Source organism: Meriones unguiculatus, chromosome 14 (assembly GCF_030254825.1).
Source record: "Meriones unguiculatus strain TT.TT164.6M chromosome 14, Bangor_MerUng_6.1, whole genome shotgun sequence".
Taxonomy (NCBI): domain Eukaryota; kingdom Metazoa; phylum Chordata; class Mammalia; order Rodentia; family Muridae; genus Meriones; species Meriones unguiculatus.
Window position 1 is genome coordinate 21449172 of NC_083361.1, and position 23537 is coordinate 21472708.

Here is a 23537-nt window from a genome sequence, read left to right on the forward strand (position 1 = left end):
TGTGGACCCGAGATAACTAAGTGACAGTGTGGGTAGGCTATCGTCCCTGTGCTTCCATGCTAGGGTACTGCTGCAGAAGATCAGGACCCAGACCCTCAAGGTGGCTCATCAGATCGCCACCAAGGAGGAGGACCCAAGGATTTGGTTCGCGGCACCCTCAGGGTGGCTCACCACCACCTGTAAATTCAGCTTCAGGCTATCCAATGCCTCTGGCCTCTGAGGGCGTACGTGTACACACACACACGCATATATACAAAGAATTAAAAGCAAATGATTTTTTTTTTAAGAGATAACAAGGAAATGTTCCCCAAAGGAACAAAAGCCTGATTCATGCACTGTATTCAAAGTAACAAACAAGAAAACTCTCAGGAAAGAGCGGGATTCCCATCCCATGGCTGCTGTTAGCAGCACCACTCTCCCCACCCATCATTAAAATAGGACAAGGAAAGGATACAATCGTGGAATGAGTTCCCGGATGGAAGCGATCTTGAAAAACCAATTCAGGCATGTTTCCTTGGCTGTATCATTCACATTCTCTGGAGAAAAGTGATCTGCAATGCAAAACAATCTGTGTTGGTTCCCAAAAAAACTGGATTTTTTTGTTTGTTTGTATCTGGGTTTTTTGTTTGTTTGTTTGTTTGTTTGAGATAGGGTCTCACCATATAGCCCTAGCTGGCCCAGAGCCCATAGAAATCTGCCTGCCTAAAAGCAATGGGACTAAAGGCATGCGCCACCATGCCTGTTCCTGGATCTTTATAGCTGTTTCAAGTCCAAGGGCAGAAAATGAGAAGGTGGAGTCCCTCCATGTCTTAGTAGGAAAGTGGCAGAAATGACACCAGCACACACATTTTTGTTTTAATCCCAGGTGTGGGATGTGGGACTGATTCAGATGGTCCACAGCAGCAAACTATTTGCCTCATGTGGGCTCTGAGAGGAGCTCTTTGCCAGCTGCAGATAGTTTAAATCTGAGGACTCTGGAGAGAGAATAAATGCCAGAGACCAGAGTGTTGGCGTGCTCTGAGAAAGAACAAGGCTGCTCCTGCTTCCCCCCCCTGCAGCTTCTATTTGCTGCTGATGCAGTAAGACAATAAGTTGGAGATCTCCTGAAATGAGGATTAGACTGGCTCCAAGGAACCCAACGACCATAACCAGCAGGAAGCAGCTAAGAGAACTGTGGCCCCTCTCCCACTAACCCTTTCTCTCTCCTACCTGGTGTTGGAGTGTTGGAAGGGATTGGAGTGGAGGAGGAAGATAGAGATATAAAAAATGTAAATAAAAGTTTTTTTTTTTTAAGTATGCTGACAGTGGAAGGCTAAGACAGGAGGATCATAAGTTCTAGGCCACAGAGCAAGACCCCCCAACACGCACACATACACACAAATGCTTAAATCTTTTATAACTCTAACACAGACAAATATATATATATATACACAAACACATACACACAGAGACATATATACACACATACATACATACACATATACACATAAGACACAAAACAGACATCTGCACACATACAGAGATACACAGACACACATATAAAACACACACAAAAACATACATGCACACACGTGTGCACACAGATGCAATCTCATACAATGACAGAGACTCTTCAAGAGAGAATTAAGAAATGTACTATGTTACACAAGACTTTAACACAGCATAGAAAACAACACTAAACAATACTAAGCCTTATACTTCATTTGCTCAAACAGGCCTTCAAAACAGGCCTTCAAAAGCCAACTACAGATGGTGTTTAAGCTTTCAGACAGTGCATAAGTCAGACCCTTCCCTCAGGAAGCTTACCAGTGGTGGAGACAAACAGCTAACAGAAAACAGGTAAAGCACTAAGATACCAGGTAATCAGAACCTGGAAAGACAGAAAACCAGGGAGTGGAATGGACAGGCTGTGCAGACACTGGAGGACTAGAGAGAGTAGTCAAGAAAGACATCCGCACAGGTGGTAGTTGAGCTACAACCTGAGTCACAAAGCAAAGCCACCAATGCTTAGACAGGAAGGCAAAACATCCTAAAAAGAAACAACAAATGCAAAGCCCCTGAGATGAGTCAAAGCCCAGAAGGCAAGCCCTGTGATGAGCTGGCAGGGGGAGCAGTCTCCTCAGCAGGCCAGGCAGGGCACACAGGCACAGGGAGCCTCAGAAGGTTTTCGTAAGTGCAAAAGCAATGCCCTGAAGGCTCTGGGCAGAGCAGAGGCACGGATGACATGTGTCATACCTTAGCACCGAAGCTGCAACATGGGGAAGGAATCCAGGGTTTGGAACTTAACCCAGAAGAGCCTTCCACATGACAGAGTACAGAGATTTTCACTATTTTTTTTTAAGTATTTCATTTTTCAACCCTGAACTTTTTTTTTTTTTCAGATGTTTTAGGAGAAGGAAAGAGACCAGTTAGTCTAGTTTTCTTTCACTGCCGTATTTACTAAGGCCCCTCCTGAGCCTGGTTGGCCAGAGTTAGCTCTGGCCACAATCAGAATATGGGGCTGCTGAGATGAAGAGGCAAGGACCACAATACAACCAAGTGCTAGGATGTCTCCCAACCAGGAAACAAAATGACTTAATCACTCAGAGTGCAGGGCTTCATATAGATGTGATGGATTAAGAAGGGAGAGAGGGAGCATGGGATGGCTCGGTGGGTAAAGTACTTGCTGCCACGCGTGATGGCCTGAGTTCAATTCCTGGGACTCATACAGTGGAAGGTGAGAACTGCCTCCCGGAAGTTGTCCTGCGGCCTTCACACGTTTGCTGCAGTGTGGGGCTTGGAGTTAGACAGGGTCCTTTAACAGGCAGACAGAGGGGGAGAGGGGCCATGACTAGCTGACAAAGATGGGGAACTTTCACGATGGCTGGCTTCTGCCTTACCCTCCTGTCAAAAGCCTGATAACATAAAATAAAGGCCTCAAGAGCTTCTTCTCTTTAAGTTCAGGGGACATGTTTACACAACAGTTGTGTAGCTTTCTTCAAACCTGCCAGCCCTAAATTAGTGGAAGAAGAACCCTTCAAGGACTTTAAAAACCCAGGCCTCAAGGAGAGGCTTGCGCTTCAGCCTCCTGATGCCGTCTGCTTTGCAGAGGGTCTTTTCTGTGTGTGCCTATTGTGTGTGTGTGTTTCCTTCAGCCACTGACTCTGCTTGTTCCTCTTTGTTACATTTGAGATTTTTCTGCTACTACCTGCCATGCTTGAGATTTTTCCTGCCTTTAAATTTTTAACTGGCAGTGACAGGAACATGTATGTGACCCCTCCTCGTTCACATAATAAATACATGTAAAAAAACCTTTTAAAGAAATGTGGGGGAGGGGTGACTACACAGAGTGATATGTACTTTTTCTCTTCAATTCTTCTCTTTCTTTTTTTTTCTTTCCTTTTGTCCTTTCTCACATCCTCCTCCTCCTCCTCTTTTTAAAAATGAAGACAGTCTCTCGCCATGTGGTCCAAGCTAGCCCAAAATCCATGATCCTAAGTGCTGGGATCAGAGGTGTGAGCTACCATGCCTGGTTTGGTGTATACTTAGCTTAGCTCTAAGTGATGCTGGCATTCTCCAAACTCACAAGAACTAAACCACAGTTAGAACTCCAGAGGGCGAAGGGCTCAAGAATTAGATTCTCCAGTCCAGGAACTTGATTCAAGTGGAAAGAATGAGTGCAAATGTCACCAGCTTTCTCCCTCTAAAGAATTCTTCAGGCAGAATTCTGTGGAGAAACTTCAAAGCTTTCTTCCTAATTTCAGATAAGAGTCATTTCCCAGAACCCTAACAACTCTAGACAAAGTCTGTCCTTCCAGGCTCAGAACCAGAGAAAGGCATCCAAGTCATGATTGTAAGGAAAAGGAAAAAAATAATGACCAAATCAATTGCAAGAAAACAAAAGCCTGGGCCAGCCTGAGTAACACAGAAAGACCTACCTCAAAAACAAACCAAAACAACCCCTAACCTGTATTGCTCTCAGTTAAGGTAAAATATTCAAGTTAAAATTGCTGACTAACAGACTCAGATAAGGAGAACATCCTTTGAAGAGTCTGAATAGGGCCAATTGGTGATTTTTCCTTATTTGGCCCTAACATGTTGTTTGGGAAAAATGACTGCAAGTAGATGCAAAGTCAGGCAGGCCATACAAACACACTTGTTATTTTGAGGCAAGGTCTTGATAAGTTAGCCCAGGCTAACCCATATCCTGCCTCAACCTGGAGTGCCGGGAGTACAGGTGCCATTTCTAACTAGACTTCTTCCAGAGTTTTTAAACAACTGCGTATGAACCAATGTAAGAAGCAAAAAGATGTGGTGGTCACACCTACGATCCCTGCACTGGGGAGGTGAAGCAGAAGGCTCAGAAGTTGTTCAAGGCCATCCTCAGCTACAGGGAGCTTAAGCAAGCCTGGGCTACATGAGACCCTGTCTCAAAAAACAAAACAAAACACTACCACCAACAACAAACAAATGGAACTACATGCATTTATTAGTTATTTTATTTGTGTATGTATGTATGTGTGCGCACATGCATATGAGCATCTGAGGAGGCCCCACATGGGTGCTGGGAAACAATTCTGGGTCCTGCGCAGGTGCTCTTGATGGTTGACCCATCTCTTCAAACTGCCCCCAAAATAGGCTTTAAAAATGTGGCTAGCCAGGCTGGAGAGAAGGCTCAACTGTCAAGCACACTTGCTGCTCCTGAAAAGGACCTGAACTGTTTCCCAGCACCTACACGAAGCAGCTCAGAGCCACCATGCCTCCAGCTCCAGGGGATCCCATGCCCTCTTCAGGCCTCCAAGGGCTTCAGGCACACAAGTAGTGCACAGAAATACACACATTTAAAAAAAAATTGTTGCAAAGAAAACACACAAGTTTAATTCTGGCAGTTGGCTGAGGTTTAATGCTGATGTCCACTACAGGAAACTGTGTTGGACATATGTTCAATAAATGAATTTGGATTGCCCAGATCCCTGGCCAGCAGGGATAATCTTCCCACAGGGCTGGCCTCCGTATACCTTTCCCGGCTCCTAACCTTACCAGGAGGTGCCCCTAAAACCTTGACGACAGTGTGAGGGCTGAGTCGGAGGCACAGAGCAGCACCAGCCACAGGATTGCTGGATGAGCCACAGAGGGCAAAAGAGGCACAGCTACCCACACTAACACACTGAGGCCCAGCTCACCTAGAGTACCATCATAACTGGGAGCAGCCTAAAAAGCTAATAGTGGCTTAGATGGCTTTTGATGTGCAGTAAGTCTTATAATCCTGTGTCGTGTGTGTGTGTGTGTGTGTGTGTGTTTTGTCTTTCTTTTCCCTTTCTGCAGTGATGGGGATGACATCATGGCCATGTCGGGCAGGCACTCCACACTAAGCTAAGGCCTCAGACCTTGGGGTTTAGAGACAGGATTTCACAATGTAGCCCAAGCTACAATCCTTCTATCACGGTCTCCAGAGTGCTGGTGCATACTGGATTCCAGTCAGTGAGCCCTACGCCAGGCTATCAAGTGTCTTTTCTTTTCACACTCAAAACTCATCTCAGTTTGCCAGTCACATCGCAAGCACTCAAGAGCCACACGGGGCTGGTGGCCACTGGACCAGACAGTGCATTTGCCGCTCTGACCCTGCTGCACATGCCCACCACTGAACCAGGCGGCTCCTAAGGGCTCATATAGACCAAAGTGTGTATAGCTGGCTTCCTTTCCGAGAAACCTGCACACTGAAGAGCTGTAAAAAGATGGGTGGGTGGGTGGATGGATAGGCGGGTGAGCAGTGGGAAGACAGATGGAGGTGAAGCAGGAGGATCAGAAGGGTAGGTAGAGGGATGGGTGAGGAGTGGCTAGGCGGGCAGGGGAGGAGTAGAGGATGGGTAGGAGGGAGGATGGTTGGACAAGAAGGGCCAGGGAGGGAAAAGAGAAGGAGGGGTGAAAGAAAAGGGAGTAGGGCAGGAAAAAAAAGGAAGGGTATAGGTCAAGTTATGGGTTATTGCCACTATTACTGTCCCAGGCAAGAACCACTGCCACGAGCGAGGAGGAGGGTGAAATGACAGCCCAGGCTGCTGGACCAGCTTGTGTGAACGGGCAGGTCTCTTGCAGCAAAGCTTGGTTGTTAAAGAGAGAAAAGGAAAAGAAGCCACAGCTGAAGATGCTGCATCTGAACACATCGTCACCATCACTCACGTGACAACAGAAGCCCATCATCCACCTGTCCCATTAGAACCTCCTGGGAATTTAAAGCTGATTGGCAATTCATTTACCGCCAGCATCACTTATGCATAGTCTGAGGAGTCAGGGCATCTGCTCCTATTGATTTTTTTCGGACATCTTTTCATACATACGCAGTTTTGTTTTAAGCAATTTGCTTCTTGGGAAGAAAGACACACATGAAACAGGAGCGTGGCTCTGATGAGCAGAAGAGGAGCTGGTGTGCGGCGGCCGGGTCTATTTCTACCCCCTTTCAGTTTGCACCTTCTAATGACCTGCCTGCTTGCCAACCTTCTGATGGCTGTGGGTGACTGAGACAATCAGACCTCAAACGTGATTCTTTCAACACGTTAGATTAAAAACCTTATCAGTTTTCAGTAAGTCTGGACTTGATTACAAACCCTCTAGCTCTGATTTAAGGCAGACTGGCGCCCGGAGCCCAGGAAGCATGGCATTACCTGGCAAGGCACCGCGGCTGTCCACACACATCGAGTAGATGCGCTCATAGACAAGCTTTCCTAGGAGAGAGAGACATATGGTATTGACATCACACACCACAGGAGCAAACACTAAATAAACGTTGCTAATTAGAGACAGGAAGATGGCACCTGGCAGCAGGCAGCAACTCATGAGGGCATGCTGCCATCTAGTGGCACACATTCTTAGCGTTGAGATTTTTTTTTTTTTTTTTTTCAGTGAGAAGAAAAGAAAAGAGCAGATGGCACATTTGCAGACACATCCTGGGAGAAGCTGGTTCTTTCCCATGAATTCACCAGGTTTACCTAGAGTAATTAAGTTAAAAACTATTACAGAATGTTGTGGCCCTCAAGGTGTGGGTCAGACATTCATTCCCGAGCTTATCGACCAAGTTCTGACACAAGCTGCTTATTTTCATCTGCTGGCTCCAACAGTGTTCTTGGAGCACTGTTCTGTGTGGCCCCTTTAAGAGGTGGAGCCTAGTCACAAGTCTTTAAGCTACCAAGAGTTCCCCCTGAAGCAGGTGTGAGGCCCCAGCCCTTTCCCTCCTCTTCTGCTTCTCGGCCCTGAGGTGGGTGGATCAGCCCATCACACATTCCTGCTATGCTGCACTGCCATGCCACGGGCCCAAACCATGAATGGAGACTCAAGAACTGTGAGCCCAAATAAACCTTTCCTCCTCAACTGACTATCCTGGGTACTTGGTTACAGTAACAGAAACCGACAAACACACACTTCCAATCAGTGCAATCGTCAGGTGCCCTGGAGGTGGCCAAGGACCTGAGCCTGGCCTGGACATGCGCCTGCTGACCTGCCTACCTCACTCATCGCTCCCCTGGCCCATATGAAGATCAGAAAAGGACGGCAAGGGTGTTAGTAAAGAGAATGCCCCATGCAGTGGGCTGCGAGGAGAGACTTCTAAAATCCAGAACACAGGCAACCGGCAATCAGGGAAACATGTCACATCGTTAGTGTAGAGGATTGCGAATGTCCCCAACAGAAGGAAGTGATGGGTGTCTGAGGCGGAGGACAGACATGCCAATGACCTGACTACCATACACTGTACACCCGCAATGAAATGCTACCATCTGTCAACCAAGGTAAAAACATCATCTGTCACTCTGTTAAGGTAAAATATACATCACACGCTGTTCTATATATACGACCTTTTGACTTGATTTTAAAAACAGTGGGAAAAATCACAGCGCTCTCTCCTGACTGGAGCCACAGAAGGGCGACCCTACGCACCACTCGCAGCCACTTTCCTAGATACACCAGGGCTACGGTACTCACCAAAGGTATCGAGGATGTCGGTGATAAGGACAAATTTGCTGGGGTAGAACTGAATAACGCTCGTGTCGGACAGCAGCTTTGAACACTGGAATGAGAGAACAGGACAGGGCATTCACTCTGGTGCCCGACTCAGAGGAGAACTAATGATCTCTATAAACAAGCTAACACACCGATGGGCGCCAAACCCTGTGTCAGCCCCTCCCTCGGGGGACAAGGATGAGAAAAGCCTTTCCTCGCTTTATTTAGTGTTTAGATTTTATGTAGGGGTGTTCTGTCTGCGTGTGTGTGCATGCACCATGCTATGTGCCTGCTGCCGCCAGTGGTCAGAAAGGAGTGATGGATCCCCTAGAATTTGGGTTATAGATGGTTGTGGACCATCATGTAGATTCTGGCAATCAAACCCCGGTCCTCTGGAAGAGCAGCCAGTGTTCTTAAATGCTGGGCCATCTCCCTAGCCACACTTGTACTTTTTCTTTGTATGCTTGTGTGTAGTATGCAGGCACACAACCACGGGTGTGCATATGGAAGTCTAAAGAAGATGTCAAGTATCTCCCTAGTGATCTCCGCTCTATTCCCTTGAGACAGGGTCTCCCCCAGAGCCTGGTGTTATCACTAGACTAGGCTACCTTTTAGCTAGGCTGGCTGGCTGGCTGGCCAGCAATCTTCTAGAATCCCAGCTTCTGGGCAGCAATCTCCTAGAATCCCAGCTTCTCTCAGGGGTGCTGGGGACTCAAGCTCAAGTCTTCTCACTTGCATGCCATCTGCTCTTGCCCAGTCAGCCATCTCCCCAGAATGCTCACAGAATGCTTACAGAGCCCCCTACAACAATGTTCTGGAAAGCTCGGCTCTGATAAAGCCATGGATTTGAGACTGAGGAAGACTTTTCTGGAAGGATCTTCCTTATCTGCTGAACCAGGCAGAGGTGTCTCTGAGTTCGAGACCAGCCTGGCTTACATCGTGAGTTCTGTGATAGCCAGAGCTACACAGAGAAACCCTGTCAAGAAGAAAAAGAGGAGGAGGAGAAGGAGGAGGAAGAGAAGAAGATGAAGAAGAAGAAGAAGAGGAGGAGGAGGAGGAAGAGGAGAAGGAGGAGAAGGAGGAGGAGGGGGAAAAGGAGAAGGAGGAGGGGGAGAAGGAGGAGGAAGAGGAAGAGGGGGAGACAATGGAAGATACCTGACATCCTCCTGAGGCTTCTGGACATACATGTGAATATGTTTATTACATATTCACATAAAATAAATAAATAAATAAATAAGATACTAAAGGAAAGGTCCATAAATATGCATATCTGTTGAGCAGGGCATGTATGCGGTGGTCAAGACATCCAGCAAGCTGAGTCCCCTGGGCACTATTTTCACTCTGGCTCTGTCCCCCAGCCTCCAAGCTGTGAGAGTGGCCACGCACTCCTCTGCATGACATGCCTTTGCATAAACACTGTGTCTGATCAGTGGAAACCCTTTCCCAGGGACAGGAAGACGTGAGCTGTTAAAACAAGGATCCTGACAGCAGGGGGCATCTGGATGCATCTGGAATTCCAGCCCCTGCTGTCTTGCTCTGTGATCTTCATAGCCCTTTATGACAGTTCCCAACTTAAACAATCGCTCGTGGAGATCTTAGGGCTCAGAAGAAAAAGAAGAAAGAAAAAAACCCAAACACAAACAACCCCAAATCCCAGAGACTGTTTACAGTCCACACCCCATGCTTCCAGGAACATGACATCTCCCGACCTCCTCCCACACCACTGCCACACAGGGACCCTTATCTATGGAGCAGGCAAGACAGACATAAGTCCAGCAAAAGTCGCCATATTCAGCCCAGCTGAGACATCCCACATAGCTGTGTGCTGATTTCCTCCTGAGCTGCTGTCACAGAGATGCGTTTTAAAAAAGATGAGGAAAACCAGAATTTTTTTTAATCCAAAGTTAAAATCATAATAACCTCTTGAAGTCAAATTACTTTACATAGCACCGTTTTCAAGATACTATGGTTTCAAAGGTCGTAGTGCTATTTCCTAAGACTTTTCTGGTAAGACCTGGATGCTCTGGGAAGGATGTCAGAAAGAGACAATCTCAAGGGACACCATGGTCTCACATCACGACTACATCATGAGCTGAACGAGGACAACAAGAGATGTGCTAACGTGGACAGGGAAAGCTCACCAGGCTTCAACATTACACAAGGAACCATAGGCAACTAAGGAATGCTGAGAGCAGGAGAAACAGTCCTCCCCAGGGAAGACACAGCAACTGGTTATCTAATACCAAATGCTCAGCTCTGAAAACACACACAGAACAAACACTAGACAGACTGAGCAGCTTATATTTAGGTATATGTATACGTATGCATGCATGTAGCAACAATTAATGAAAAAAAGAGGCCATGAATTTCAAAGGGAGCAAGGAAGAGTATGTGGGAGGGTCTGGGGAAAGAAAAGAAAGGGAGAAATGATGTCATTATATTATCATTTCAAAAACTAAATACTTTTAAAAAGAATACAGAATCTCCAGGGAGCTGCTGGGGAGATAGCTCAGTGAATAGCATGCTTGGCATGAAGACCTGAGTTTGGATCCCCAGAGCTCCTGTAAAAAGCCAGGCTTGGTGGTATGAGCCAGACACCCTGCACTGGGTGGGCAGAGCCTGCTAGCCAGCCAGAAGCTAAACATGAGCAATAAAAAAAGGTTCCGTGAGAGACTGTTTCTCATAATAAGGGGAAAGCAACTGAGGAAGGTACCCAACCACCATTAACCTCTGGCCTCCACACGCACATAAAGGTACCTGGCCATATGTATGTACACCATGTACACACAGAGATAAAGACTCTCCAGCCAACACACCAAATAAATGGGTTTGGTTTTGTTTGTTTGTTGTTTTTCAAGACAGAGTTTCTCTGGGTAGCCTTGGCTGTCCTGGAGCTCTCTCTGTAAACTAAGGTGAGACTCGCCTGCCTCTGCTGGGATTACAGGCGTGTGCCCCACAGCCAGCTAAGAACAAGGGCTCTGAGAGACAGTTACACCCGAAGGCAAGTGTGCAGCACACGCAGTGGCCTAAGAACACACCCTCCACTGAGATGCTAAGGAAAGTAGGCTGGGTGCAGCTTGGACAGGTGCTTCCGTGCTTAGCCTCACCTGCAGCAGAGCTTGAGACACACAGCCATTCGCTGGCTGGCTGCTGACATGTCACTGAGGCTGACGGACTTGCAGTCAAACTCACCAGCTTATTGGAAAGACACTGAAGTGATGGCGGCGTTTTGCTTTGTTTTCAATGACAGTAGAATACTAGCTGTTTGCTGGGAAGGTGGCCCAGTGGGTAAAGCCTGAGCTCAAATCCCCTAAATCTGAGGGCTCATACCTCAAGACCGTAGGCAAGAAAAGAATCCCCTGAGCTTGGGTCAGCTAGCACGGCACACAGAACCCAGCAATAAAAGACCCTCTCAGAAACAAAGCGGAAGGTGAGGACTGAACACCCACAGCTGTTCCTCGACCTCCACACACATGCCTTGACACACAGCCGACTAGGGCACTGGGGAGAGACTGGTGCCTTTAGCACTGCTGGTGGGAACATAAGGGCAGCCATATTTAAAAGCAGTTTGGTAGTTTCTAAATAATCGAAATAGAAACCCACCATCTGCCCCAGCAGGACCGCTCCCAGGGTCTTCCCATAAGATGAGAAGATGATGTTAAATCCACAGAGTCCTGTGAAACATTCAGAGGGCAGAACCAACTCAACATCATCAACTGTTCACCGGTACAGGAACTATGGTGACACATGCCAAGGAATACAATTCAGAGGAACATGGCAACAACACGACACAACCCACATGCACCTCAAAAATGTTCAGCTAAATGAAAAGAAGCCAGATGCAAATGATTATGTACAGAACGAGCCCACCCTGTGGCACGCCCAGGCAGAAGGCAGGCTGTGGTATTCTGGGAGGAGTATGGTGGAGTCTGATTGCAGTCAAGTTTGAGGGGGCTAGAGTAACGAAGATGTTCTAAAGCTGGATAACATGGGATTCTTATACAGCTATAAATGTACTACAAGTCATCGTATTTCTTTCCTTTGAGGAGACAGGGTTTGTGTTTTTGTTTAGGGGGGAGGAGGGCATCGAGACAGGGTTTCCCTGTGTAGTCCTGGCTGTCCTGGAACTTGCTCTGTAGATCAAGCTAACCTTAAACTCAGAGTTCCACCTGCCTCTGCCTCCCAAGTGCTGGGATTAAAGGTGTGCGCCACCACTGCCTGGCTAGTAGGATCCTAGACACAGCTCAGGCTAACAGTGGACTAGCTATCCTCTAGAACCAGCCCCTCCAGTGCTGGGATTATGCACTATTTATAAATAAATAGATAGATAAGTAGATAGATAGATAAATAATAGATAGATAGATAAGTAGATAGATAGTGCACTGGGATTATGCCAGGCTCCACTGCATTCTAGGATACCTGCTGAACTTTACTTTGATTAGGGAATTTCAAGGAGGTAAGTACTCTACAAAAGAAAGAAAGAAAAAAAAGCCAGTCACAGAGCAAACAAGAGGCCTTGATTATTTCCCTCTATGCCATTGTTTTCTTATAGTAACCTCCAAAATTTGTACAACTTCAGGACCCAGCACGTAAGGATTAACCAGACAGTGTTTGTTCCCTACCCTGACCTCAGACGGAGTCCTAAGTTCTGGTCTGAGGTCTCTCTACAGGGCAAACACCTGCAGCTATCTGAACTTGAAGTTGCCTCAGTTTGCAGGCAGGAGGAGAGGCCCTTTCTCCAGGAGTGTTTACTCTATAAACAGGACAAGAGAGAAATAGCCCAGCTCTCCTTGAGTCATGAAACCCCAGAAAAGACCACCCTGCTGCTGCACACAGATTCAACTTCAAACACTTCAAGAGCCACGTGCACACACCCCTAGAGGAGAAATGCCCCACTAGCGGGACAGGCAGTGACAGTGATGGCTGTCCCTCTGAACTAAAATGGTTGTTTCAGACACGCTGCTCCAAACCAGTAACATGGTGCATGTGAATTCTCCCTCTGACCATGACCTGAGCACTCCCTTCACTTTCCTTATTATTTTTTTTACATGCATTTACTTATTTTCTGTGTACGGCAGAGAGGGAACGTGCCACTGTGGGCCATGATGTGCATGTGTGGGTCAACAGCAACTTGCGGGGTCAGTTCTCCTTCCTATGTGGGTTCTGAGGATCCAACCCAGGTCATTGGGTTACCTCCAAGGGCTGTACTAGCTCTACTGTTTTCTTTTTTAAATTTTGCATTATTATATTACTATTTTGTTGTTGTTTTGAGACAGGTGTCCTCCAGCAGGCTGTGCAGGCAAGGATGACCTCCAGCTCCGAAATACTAAATCTGTAACCATATGACAACACACCAAGTATGGGGACCAAACCCAGGCCTGTCTGCATACTAGGCCAGAACTCTACTAACTCACCTACATCCCAGCCCCTGACCAAAGTACTCTTCACCAGGAGAAGAGTGTCTTCAGGGCAAACGAGCAGAATAAAACCTTTTCCTGGGGATGAAGAGATGGCTCTCTACCTAAGAGCGCTTGTTGCTCTTCCAGAGGATCTGAGTTCAGTTCCTGGCACCAACAACAGATGTACAGCCCACGGATGCTTGCAATTCCAGCTCCTGAGGACCTGCCTCCCTCTTCTGGCTTCCATGGGAACACACACACACACATAGTATATACTCAGAAAGACACATGCACATATGCACAAGTCAAAATAAAAATAGCTGGGCAGTGGTGGCACTGCAGGTGGTGGCAAAGGCAGGCAGGTCTCTGAGTTCAAGGCCATCCGGGGCTACACTGCAAAGTCCTGGACTACAGCACGAATTCCAGGACAGCCAGAACAATACAGTGAAACCCTGTCTTGAAAAAGATAAATAAATAAATAGATAGATAGATAAGTAGATAGATAGATAAATAATAGATAGATAGATAAGTAGATAGTGATAAATAAAAAAAAATGCATGAATAAATAAAATAATAAATCTTCAAAAAGAAAAAAAAAAAAAAACCTTTTCCTTAAAAGACTGACTCCAAAAGCTATCACCAAACCACAAATTCACCAAGATGATATGCTGACCACACTTTTTTTTACAGTTTGACTGTATTTTCTTTATGTAACTATGTCTCCAAAATATACAACAAGGACATTAATCTCAGATTCCAAGCCAATCAATCTGGTTGAAGCAACCAAGCCTTAGAGTGTACAAATCACGACTATGACAGCAGTTGTCCCAGGCCTGTGTACCGCACAGGACCAGTAAATCACTAATTCTGTCATCCAGGGCAACAGTGGTTCCTGGAATCCTGCAAAGCACAACCGGTACAGCTGTACATGGTGGCCCTAGGATTGGTCATCTCACAAAACCAGATTCATAATCACGGCTTTTCAAAGGACATCTGTGAGTATGGAAGAGATGAATGAGGGAAAGACCCTGACGGAGGACTCTGAAAATCAAAATTGAGTAGAGTAGTACACAGAAAATTTAAGAAATGAAAAAACCCAAAACCTCCCCAGCCTGACCTGGATGACAATCTTCAGAGCCTTCACTTTCTGGTCCGAGGCCCAGGCATCCTTCAGGGACTGGTTGAGCTCCTCGATGCGGTTCACATAGTCCTGCTGGGTCAGGTTCAGCAGCTCCTTCTGGGATCCCTGTGGATAGCAGGCAGAGCTGTGAGCACAGGAGGGGAAGGAGAAGTCCTGGAGCACGGCCTCCACACAGGGACCAGCTGCACTTTGCCGCTCAGTGTCCTGCGTCCACACCCCAGCCTGCAGCTGCTGAAGCCGAGATCCACTGGGCACTCATGCTGCTCGGATACCAAGACTTAGCCTGAAGACCTACTGTGCACCCAACTTGGTACCAGAAGCTCTGGCATAAAGATTTGGGGCTAGAGAGATGGCTCAGCGGTTAAGAGCCCTCACTGATCTCTCAGAGAACCTGGATTCAGTTCCCAGAACCCATGTGGCAGCTCACCATCAGCTATCAACTCGGTTCCAGGGGATGTAATGCCCTCTTCTGGCTCCTTCTGGCACCACATATGCAAGAGGTGTATATACATACACGCAGGCAAATACTCCAGGCTTCTTTACAATGCGTGCTGGGAATCAAACTCAGGTCTTCATGCTTATATAGTAAGCACTTAACTAGGTCATTCCTCCAGATCCCAACTTGCCAGTTCTTAAAAGTTTGCAAAAACAAGGCAGTTTTTCATTGCATATACAAGCAACTCTAGGGCTCTCATGGGCCACAGGCAGAGAGGTTGTGTGTAAACAATGCTTTGAGGTGGGATCTGGACAAAGCTGTTGCATTGGGGGTGATGCCACATGATTTTACCACTGACAATGACCCAGATGAGAAAGGAATTGCTCCCACATCACAATGTGAAAAGAAGCCTCTAGAAGAAACAGTTCACATCAGGCTGCCTCATGAGTGGCCATCATGCCCTAGCATCTTTCCCTGAACTAAGTCAGGACCCCCGGGAGGTCTACTGTAGCCACCTAGCCTGGAGACCTCTGGCAGGACGGCTGGAGAGTACTCTGCTCACTGTGCCCCAGAAGTGGCCTGCTTACCTCCTCAAAGTCATCCAGCTCTTCCAGACGGGTCCGCACCTTCTCTGACATGGCAGAAGCCGAAGCCCCGGCCTTGCCTGCGTGGGAGAGATATCAGTCATGCAAGCGTTTTACTCTTACACCAATAGCGAGCATGAATGGCATCTTTCGCGTGTCACCATGAACATTCCAGGAAACAAATTCACCTCAGAATGCTGAGACAGTAAAAGCAGTTTCAGTTTCCTCGAGGCCTCATGTTCTAGCAGAAGCCTTTCTCACCAGCACCTGCCCCCGGAAGCAAAGTGGGTGGTCCCGGAAAGGTGAACCCCCACATATAGTATTTGTAAACCATACCCCACTGTTTGCTTCTGCCTAAAGGGACAACGCAAAACTCTGCTATACTCCTGTTTGCCTTGAACTGGAGTGCCCCTCAGGCATGCACTCATGACGTAGCATTACAGGCCTTTTACATAACCGCCCACCTCTCCACCTGCTCAGAGAGGCAAGACCATGTCAAAAGCTTCTTCTGAGGCAAACAGGCCTAGCTGTTTCAACCGGCAGCTGTCAATACCAGCCCCAAAACTGGCAGGAGCCAATGGATGCAGGTGAAGGACTCGAAGTCACAGACCAGACAAAAGAAAAGGGGCCTGTCCAGACCACTGCTGCCATCCAAGCCCACCAATTTCAGAATCATTTCCCTGTTTCCCAAGGGCTGCCCATGATGGTCTGAGGGTCATGTGACTGACTTAGCCCTTGCTCTTTCTACCAAATGAATACAGGATGAAACTGGAATGTCCTGTAAAGGCCCATGTACTGAAGGCTTGGTGGCCAGCTCATGGTGCCAGTGGGAGGTGGCGGACAAAGGAAGTGGAGTCAGCGTCAGGAAGTTAGGCCACTGAGAATGTACTCTTAAGGAGACCCTGGCCCTTCTTTCTCTTTCTACTTCCTATAGGTGACCAGGCCTCCTCTGGCAAGTGTTCTCACTACACTGGACGGTGCCAACATAGGCCCAAAGCCACAGAGCCAAGAGCCACGGAACACAAACCTCTGAAACTGTGAGCCAAAATATGCCTGTCCTCCTTTTCAGTGGTTGTCTGGGGTATTCTGTTATAGTGGCAAAAGGCTGCTCCCATACAAAGCTATTCATAGTCTTATTTCAGGCCCTGGTTTCCTGGCCCTGGTACAGGCTGGCAGGGAGTCTACTGTCATTTAGCAGCATGGCAAAAACTACTTAATTGCCAAGAACTACACTCTGACCAACACGCCTGACAGTAACAACTCATGGGAGAAGCGTTTAATGATTATCCCAGCTCAGGGCTTTAGAGGCCCACGTATGTGGGAAGTCATGGGGAAGCAGCTTGGCTCACAGCAGCCGACCAGGTGGAGTGGCGGGGGATGAGCATTCATGCATGAGCATGGGCCTGTCAAGGACCCCAATGCCTGAGACCCAAGGAAATTGCTAGGCCTCTTGGTCTGAGTGTGAACGGTGATGGTTATGGTATGTACAGAATGTATCAACCCTAGGTCTGTCCTCCCAGACAACTGTAACCTGAATCTGCTCCCCTACAGAGTAGCTAACCTCCTCTCGATTCTGCTGTGTATGGCAGACCTACCTCCTCCTTCTAAGTTTCCAGGCTAGGCGTGTGTCTCCATCAGAGCACATGGACCACCGAGCCCAACCTTTCTGTGCATGTGTCTGTTATTTCTTCATTTCCTACCACCCTAGTCGGGCTAGTCCCAAAGTGTGACGGTCATGGCAGTGCAGGCTACTCGCATGAGGACAGACCAGGAAGCAGAAAACAGGGTCAGAACCAGAGGCTAGTTATAACCATCAAACCACTGGTGAGTCTGCTAGCTCCGTCGCTAAAGATCCCAGCCTCCCAAAACAGCCCTACAAGCATTCCAGACACTGCCCTGGGGATAGGAAAATGGCTCAGTGGGTAAAAGGCCCTGCTGAGCAGGCATGATAATGTGAGTCTAAATCCTCATAGTGCATGGAAAACACCAGATGGGACCGCACAACAAGTGTTAACCACAGCACTGTCGAGGCAGACAGAAGGACGATAAATAGGGCCTTGCTGGCCACCAGCCTAGCGAGCTCCAGGCGCAGGCAAGCTGGTTCCATTCTCAAGACAATAAATAACAGAGGAGGATGCTCAAAGCCTCTGCACATTCATGTCCTGCCCCCCACACACAGCACATACTGTATACATGTACCACACACAGATACCCAATACAAATACAGAAAATATATCACATGCATACCAAGACAACGATGGTATCAAGGAGTCTAAATAATTTGCCTACGTTAGCTTGTTTCTCCTAATTCCCATTTATGAAGGCTCACATCCACCACTAATACTATGACCTTAGGAGTTCAATCTTTAAAAAAAAAAAAAAAAAAATACAGTATCACATAGCCCCGGCTGGTCTTGAACTTGCTATGGTAGCTGAGGATAACTTTGAACATCTGACCCTCCAAGTGTCATGGACCAAAGGCTGGTAAATCTGAGCGCATGTGCTTTTTTCCCAGGGGACAAAGATCTAGGGCAGCAGTCTTCAATGAGAACCCACAATCGCAATATGGGTCACCTAAGACCATCGGAAAACACAGATATTTACATTATGGTTCATGATAGTAGCAAAATCACAGTTATGAAGCAGCAATGGAAAGGACTTTATGTGGGTCACCACAACACAAGGAAATGTATTAAAGGGATGCAGCATTAGGAAGGTGGAGAACCACTGATCTAAGGCAAAGGAAAGGGTCTAGGGTTGGAGAAGATGCCTTAGTCAGCAACACATTTGACACACAGGCATGAGCACCTGAGTCTGGGTCCCTGGAGCTTGCCTGCCAGCCAGCCAGTCTAGCTAAATCAGGGAGACAGAAGTTCAGTGGGACCCTGTCTCAAAAATCAGGTGAAAGAGCTGAGTGTGGTGGTGCACGCCTTTAACCCCAGCACATGGGATGTAGAGGCAGGTAGATCTCTGTGAGTTCAAGGCCAGCCTGGTCTACAGTATATAGGGTGTCAGGACAACCACAGCTACATAGTGAGACCCTGTATCAATAAATAAATAAGGTGAAGAACAATTGAGGAAGACACATAACATTGACCTCTGACCTCCACACAGACACACGTTTCACGCACACCTACACACACAGGACACACAAAAATAGGGGGTAGTGTCTAAAGCTATCCTCAGCTGGTGGGGAATGATCTGGAGTTCTGTGTTCCTAGAGGTCAACCAGGAAGTTTGCCTTTTACTCCTGGGGAGCTCTCTGGCCTCTTTTTACTAATGCTCTGTGTGTGTGCTTCTGTCCAGCATCCATCAGTCCCAGCTCTCAGCTGTACAAACCTCATGAGAGCTGCACGACATGAGCTTCCCTTCCTTTGTGAATGACACTGAAGGCACGGGCAGAATTTACCAATCAAAACAAACACTCATCTCACCTTTTTCAGATCCCATAAACAGATTCTGCAGAAACAAAACAAAAACAATAATTAATGTTTTTCTCTTTTTTTTTCTTACTTTAATTTTGTGGACGGGAATTATGTGCAGGTGAGGGCTGGTGCCCTCAGGGGCCAGAGGTGTGGGATCCTCTGAAGGTGGAATTATAGACAGATGTGAGCTTCCTGATATAGACACTTGGAAGTTGAGTTCAAGTCCTGTGCTAAAAACCACCTACAAGTTGAATTTCAACTCATGTGAGGGCTCTCCAAGCGAGGCAACAAACAGTGAAAGTTTTAATATTGCTGGTAGCATTGGGCAATAGACCCATCTGAACATCCTTATTAAAGTTTCTCAGCCATCATGCTCCTGCCTCTGTGGGTCTAGCCTATGCTCTGTGGACTTCTGCCGCCTCTCTGGCCTCCACCCACAACATGCCAAGCAACCCCTAGGGTTGTAAAAGCCAAAAATAACTACACATTTCCAAATGACCCTCAGGGGTTGAAAGTTCTGATGCCTGAGAAATGCTCCTCGGAAGTAACTTATGCGTTCAAGAAAACAGAAGAAAAAGTGTTTAATAAACAATCAGTTGTCCCTGCCACTCTGTCAGCATGCCCTGTGGAAAGGGAGAAGAAAGAAATGCTTCGGGAGAACCTCCCCAACAATCAGAAGGTCATGAGGCTACGCTGCACAAACAGCCTCCCTTGCAGCTATGTAAGTCCACAGCCACCTCCAAAACCACAGGAACTGTAGTGCCGAGGGGACTGCCAGGAGCCCTCCTTAGATGGGAGGGACTACATTTTTCTCAACTTACACATGAGACAACACTAGAAACAGCAGAATGAGACAGAAAGGCCTGAAACCTTGTCCTAGAAGTTGTCACCCCAGCCCTGGACCACCCACCTCTGGACCCGTCCTCAGAGTAAGGAGACATATAATGTTCTTTTTTTTTTTTTTTTTTTTCACATAATGTTCTTAATGCCGTCCAAAGGAAGAACTTGGTTATAATTACTGAGCCCGACCTTAACTACCACAGTACTAACTGCTTGTCTAGGGTGGGCACTGCTGACCTGAGCCCGTCCTGATGGGAATAACTTGCCTGGGGCAAAGGGAAGGCCTCTACTCTACAAATGCCCTAAGGACAGCCAACTACTTCACTCACTAAGCCACCCCAAGAGCAAGCTTCTGGCTCCAAAGGAGACACAGGGAGAGAGGTGGACCCTGTCCTCCGATCCCGGGTGCTCTTCCCTTCTCAACTCGCCCTTCCCAAGAGGCCCATGCTGCCAAATCTCTTTCTGAACTGAGCCACACCCCTAACTCTTAACACACAATTTTTTTTAGAAGCCAATTAGCACACTCTCTCCCAAATAACACTGACACAGAAGGGAAGACTCCGGCCACTAAGGCTGATACGCAGCTGGGAACTCACAATGGACAGCTTCTCCGTAGTCGTGTACCGGGCAAGGATTTCACCCCGTTTGTTGGCCCAGGGCTCAAAATCAGGTCCCACGAAGCAGTTGTCATCCTTATCGCGTTTCTTTCTGGAACCGTCCTAAGGAGGGCAAGGCAATCTCTTCAGGACAGAAGCTTTTGTTGACACTGTTGGTTTTGTGTCTCGGACTCTGGGCATGTCAGGGAAGCCCTAATCACCTGGCTACATTCCAGCCCCAGGAATAGCATTTTCTTTTCTTCTTCTTTTGTTTGTTTTGTTTTGCTTTGCTTTTGTTTATCTAAGACAGGGTTTTTCTGCGTAGCTCTGGCTGTCCTGGAACCAGCCTTCCTCTGCCTCCCAAGTGTTGGGATTAAAGGAGTGCCCACCAGGCCACAATAATAGTTTGGTTTGGTTTGGGGTGTATGCACCAAAAGTCAACCTCAGTTGTCCTTTCTCAGACAGTCTTTGAGGGAAGACCTCTCCCTGGCCTAGTTTTACCTACTGGGCCAAATTAGCTAGCCAAGCAAACCCCAGGGATCCGCCTCTCCCTGTCCACACCGGGATTACAAGAATGCACCACTCTGTCCAACCTTTTACAGGAGTTCTTAGGATCAAGCTCGGGTCCTCGCGCTTGCAAGGCATGGAGGTGAAGATGGGCTCCCTAAAGCAATTTAGCTAGGGAGACTTCCAAATCTGTGTGTTCTGGGTTGAAGTGAGATTCCTCCTTAATACATCAACATGTAAAGTGGAGAACGATCCAGAAAGACACCTGATGTCAACCTCTGACCTCCAAACACCAGCAAGTGTACACTTACATGTACCCACACACACATATGCAAACACACATACATACCACATACACATACAAAATACATTTTTTTAAATAAAAATACAGAAATAAAAAGCACGTGAGGGGCTGGAGAGATGGTTCGGCAATTCAGAGCACCCATCCCACATGGCAGCTCATGACCATCTCAGCTCTGGTAGACGATGGGCCCCTCTGTCCTCCACATGCAGGCATGCAGTGCGCATACATGCAAGCAGGCAAAACAATCATGCACACAAAATAAAATAAATCAATCAAAAGAAATTTTGTAACGTACACTTAAAACTTTTCCCCAACAATCCAAATAACAGAAAATTAATACAACCGCCAATGTTCCATCAGATGAATAGGTGAGACTTAGCAATGCCGGCAGGAGGAGTCAGACCACTAAACCACTGAGGGGACGGCTCGGCCACAGCACTCAGAACAGCATACATGCACAGCCTTCATCCAGTAGGGAGCTCCTAGGAAGCTGCCCCGCACAGAGCCCTGCACACTAGCACCAGGAGGTGTGAATTTAAGAGATGTTGGTGTGCTGTCAATACCAGCAGACACCCTAGACTCCACCGGTGGTAACAAAGGAATCAGAATATAGTTTTGCTTGGCTAGCTAAGCAAAATAACAAGGTCACAATGTGGAAAGTTCTTTAAGACATATTGTCAAGTCAAAATATATTTTTTAAAAAATGCAGAGGTACTAGGGAGTCTAGCGGCGTGGCTCGGCTGGTAGAGGGCTTGCCTAGCACACTCAAAGCCTTGGGCTTAGTCTCCAGCACTGAAAAAACTGGAGCTGGCTCATATCAGTAAACCTAGCCCTCAGGAGATGCAGACAGGAGAATCAGAAGTCCAGGGTTATTCTCACACAGGCCAGAGTGCACTACATGAAACCCTGTCTTCTTTAAAAATAACAATAATGATTAAATCAGTGAATGAAAACACAGAGACCTCACAGATCTCCCCAGCCCCTCTCAGTCAACACTCCTAATCAAAATCCTGCGGGTACCTGGATGCCCTCAATTGTCACGATCAGAATGCCGCGAGGCATCATCTGTGACATTTGGAGCTACCATCCCTGTGGGTAAGGACCTGACACGCGAGAGGCCTGCTGCTGGCCAGGCTGCCTTACTGTGACTGTCACCACAGCTGCAGGGTCTGAGGTGGCTGCAAACATGGAGAGGGGGTCGGTGCCATCGAGGACGCTGCTCAGAGGGTCCACCACGGAGCTGGAGGAGGAGGACGTGGAGGACGTGCTTCCTTTCCGGCTCACCTTCTTGGTCTTTGACTCAGTGACCTATGGAGAAAGTTGTGCAGTGGAAGCGGAGGTCACCTGGGACCTGCAACAAGTGACGGTCAACCAGGTAGCTTCGTCTTGCCGTGCAAGCTGGGTGGACCGACCATTTGCTGGGGAGGCAATGCTTACACTCTGTGACAGGCTGACATGACCGAGCACCTCCATGGCCTCCTCAGTGCAGCTACTCCCCAAGAAGACCAGCCATGCCCAGGAGCTGCAGGACTCACCCCCACCCTCCCAGGAGGACAAGGCCAGCACCGGAGTTAAGAACAATCAGCTTCACCATGGAGGGCCTCCTCCCACACTAAATCCCTTATTGAAGGCTCCTTGGTGAGCGTCTGTGATGATGAAAGACTTTTGGAGGTGGCAGGAGGTCTGGGGGGGCAGAGAATCCCCAGACCATCCCCCACCCATCTCCTCGAGCACCCTGCCTCTAGCTGGCCCGTGGGTTCGCCACACTTCCTTGAGCTCTGCACACTGTCTCAGCAAGTTAAGAGAATCCAAGGAAGAACAGCAAGACCCCAATTTACGGAGGTCAGAAACCCAGGGCACAGCTCAACCCCAGCCCTGGTAAATGGGGTCTGGTGCTACCTAAATCCCTAAGTAGGGTCAGAACCAAAGTGTCCCCCAAAGCTGCTGTCTGCCAGAGAATGGCTTGCTGGTCTCTGATATGTGGGGTCGCAGAAGTGTTATGGATGGACTATGAGAACAGAGGAAGATACTGGCTTTTCTAGTCTGTCAGAATCGGCTGGAAGGTCACCCAGTTGGTGGCCAGAGCAGAAACTGCTCAACATCCTGACCAACCCCATACTAAGAATGTAGGAAAGTCTTCATTTCCTTTGTAGCAGTAAGTGTAACTGTGTTCTTTGGTTTACTTGTTTGCTTGTCTTTAAGACAGGCCTCACTAGGTAGGCCAGACTAGCCTAGCGCTCTACGCAGCCAGGGCGCTACCACAGGGCAGTTTCTATTTGCTTGTGAGTGCACACTGCAGCTGGGATCTCTCCCAGAGCAGCAGGTGCTAACTGTGAA

At 47.7% G+C, this 23537-nt stretch overlaps 1 protein-coding gene across 1 annotated transcript in view; it reads right to left on the reverse strand.

Moving 5' to 3' along the window:
- The window catches only part of Vps35l (VPS35 endosomal protein sorting factor like), a 102086-nt gene that overhangs the window by 74199 nt on the left and 4350 nt on the right, over positions 1 to 23537 (reverse strand). The window contains exons 3-10 of the mRNA XM_021648788.2: positions 22344 to 22508; positions 20390 to 20512; positions 18963 to 18987; positions 15532 to 15608; positions 14485 to 14613; positions 7951 to 8035; positions 6639 to 6698; positions 455 to 551 (exon numbers count right to left, since the gene is read on the reverse strand). Of these exons, the coding sequence (XP_021504463.2) occupies positions 455 to 551; positions 6639 to 6698; positions 7951 to 8035; positions 14485 to 14613; positions 15532 to 15608; positions 18963 to 18987; positions 20390 to 20512; positions 22344 to 22508 (761 nt within the window). The remainder of the gene's footprint in view (positions 1 to 454; positions 552 to 6638; positions 6699 to 7950; positions 8036 to 14484; positions 14614 to 15531; positions 15609 to 18962; positions 18988 to 20389; positions 20513 to 22343; positions 22509 to 23537) is intronic.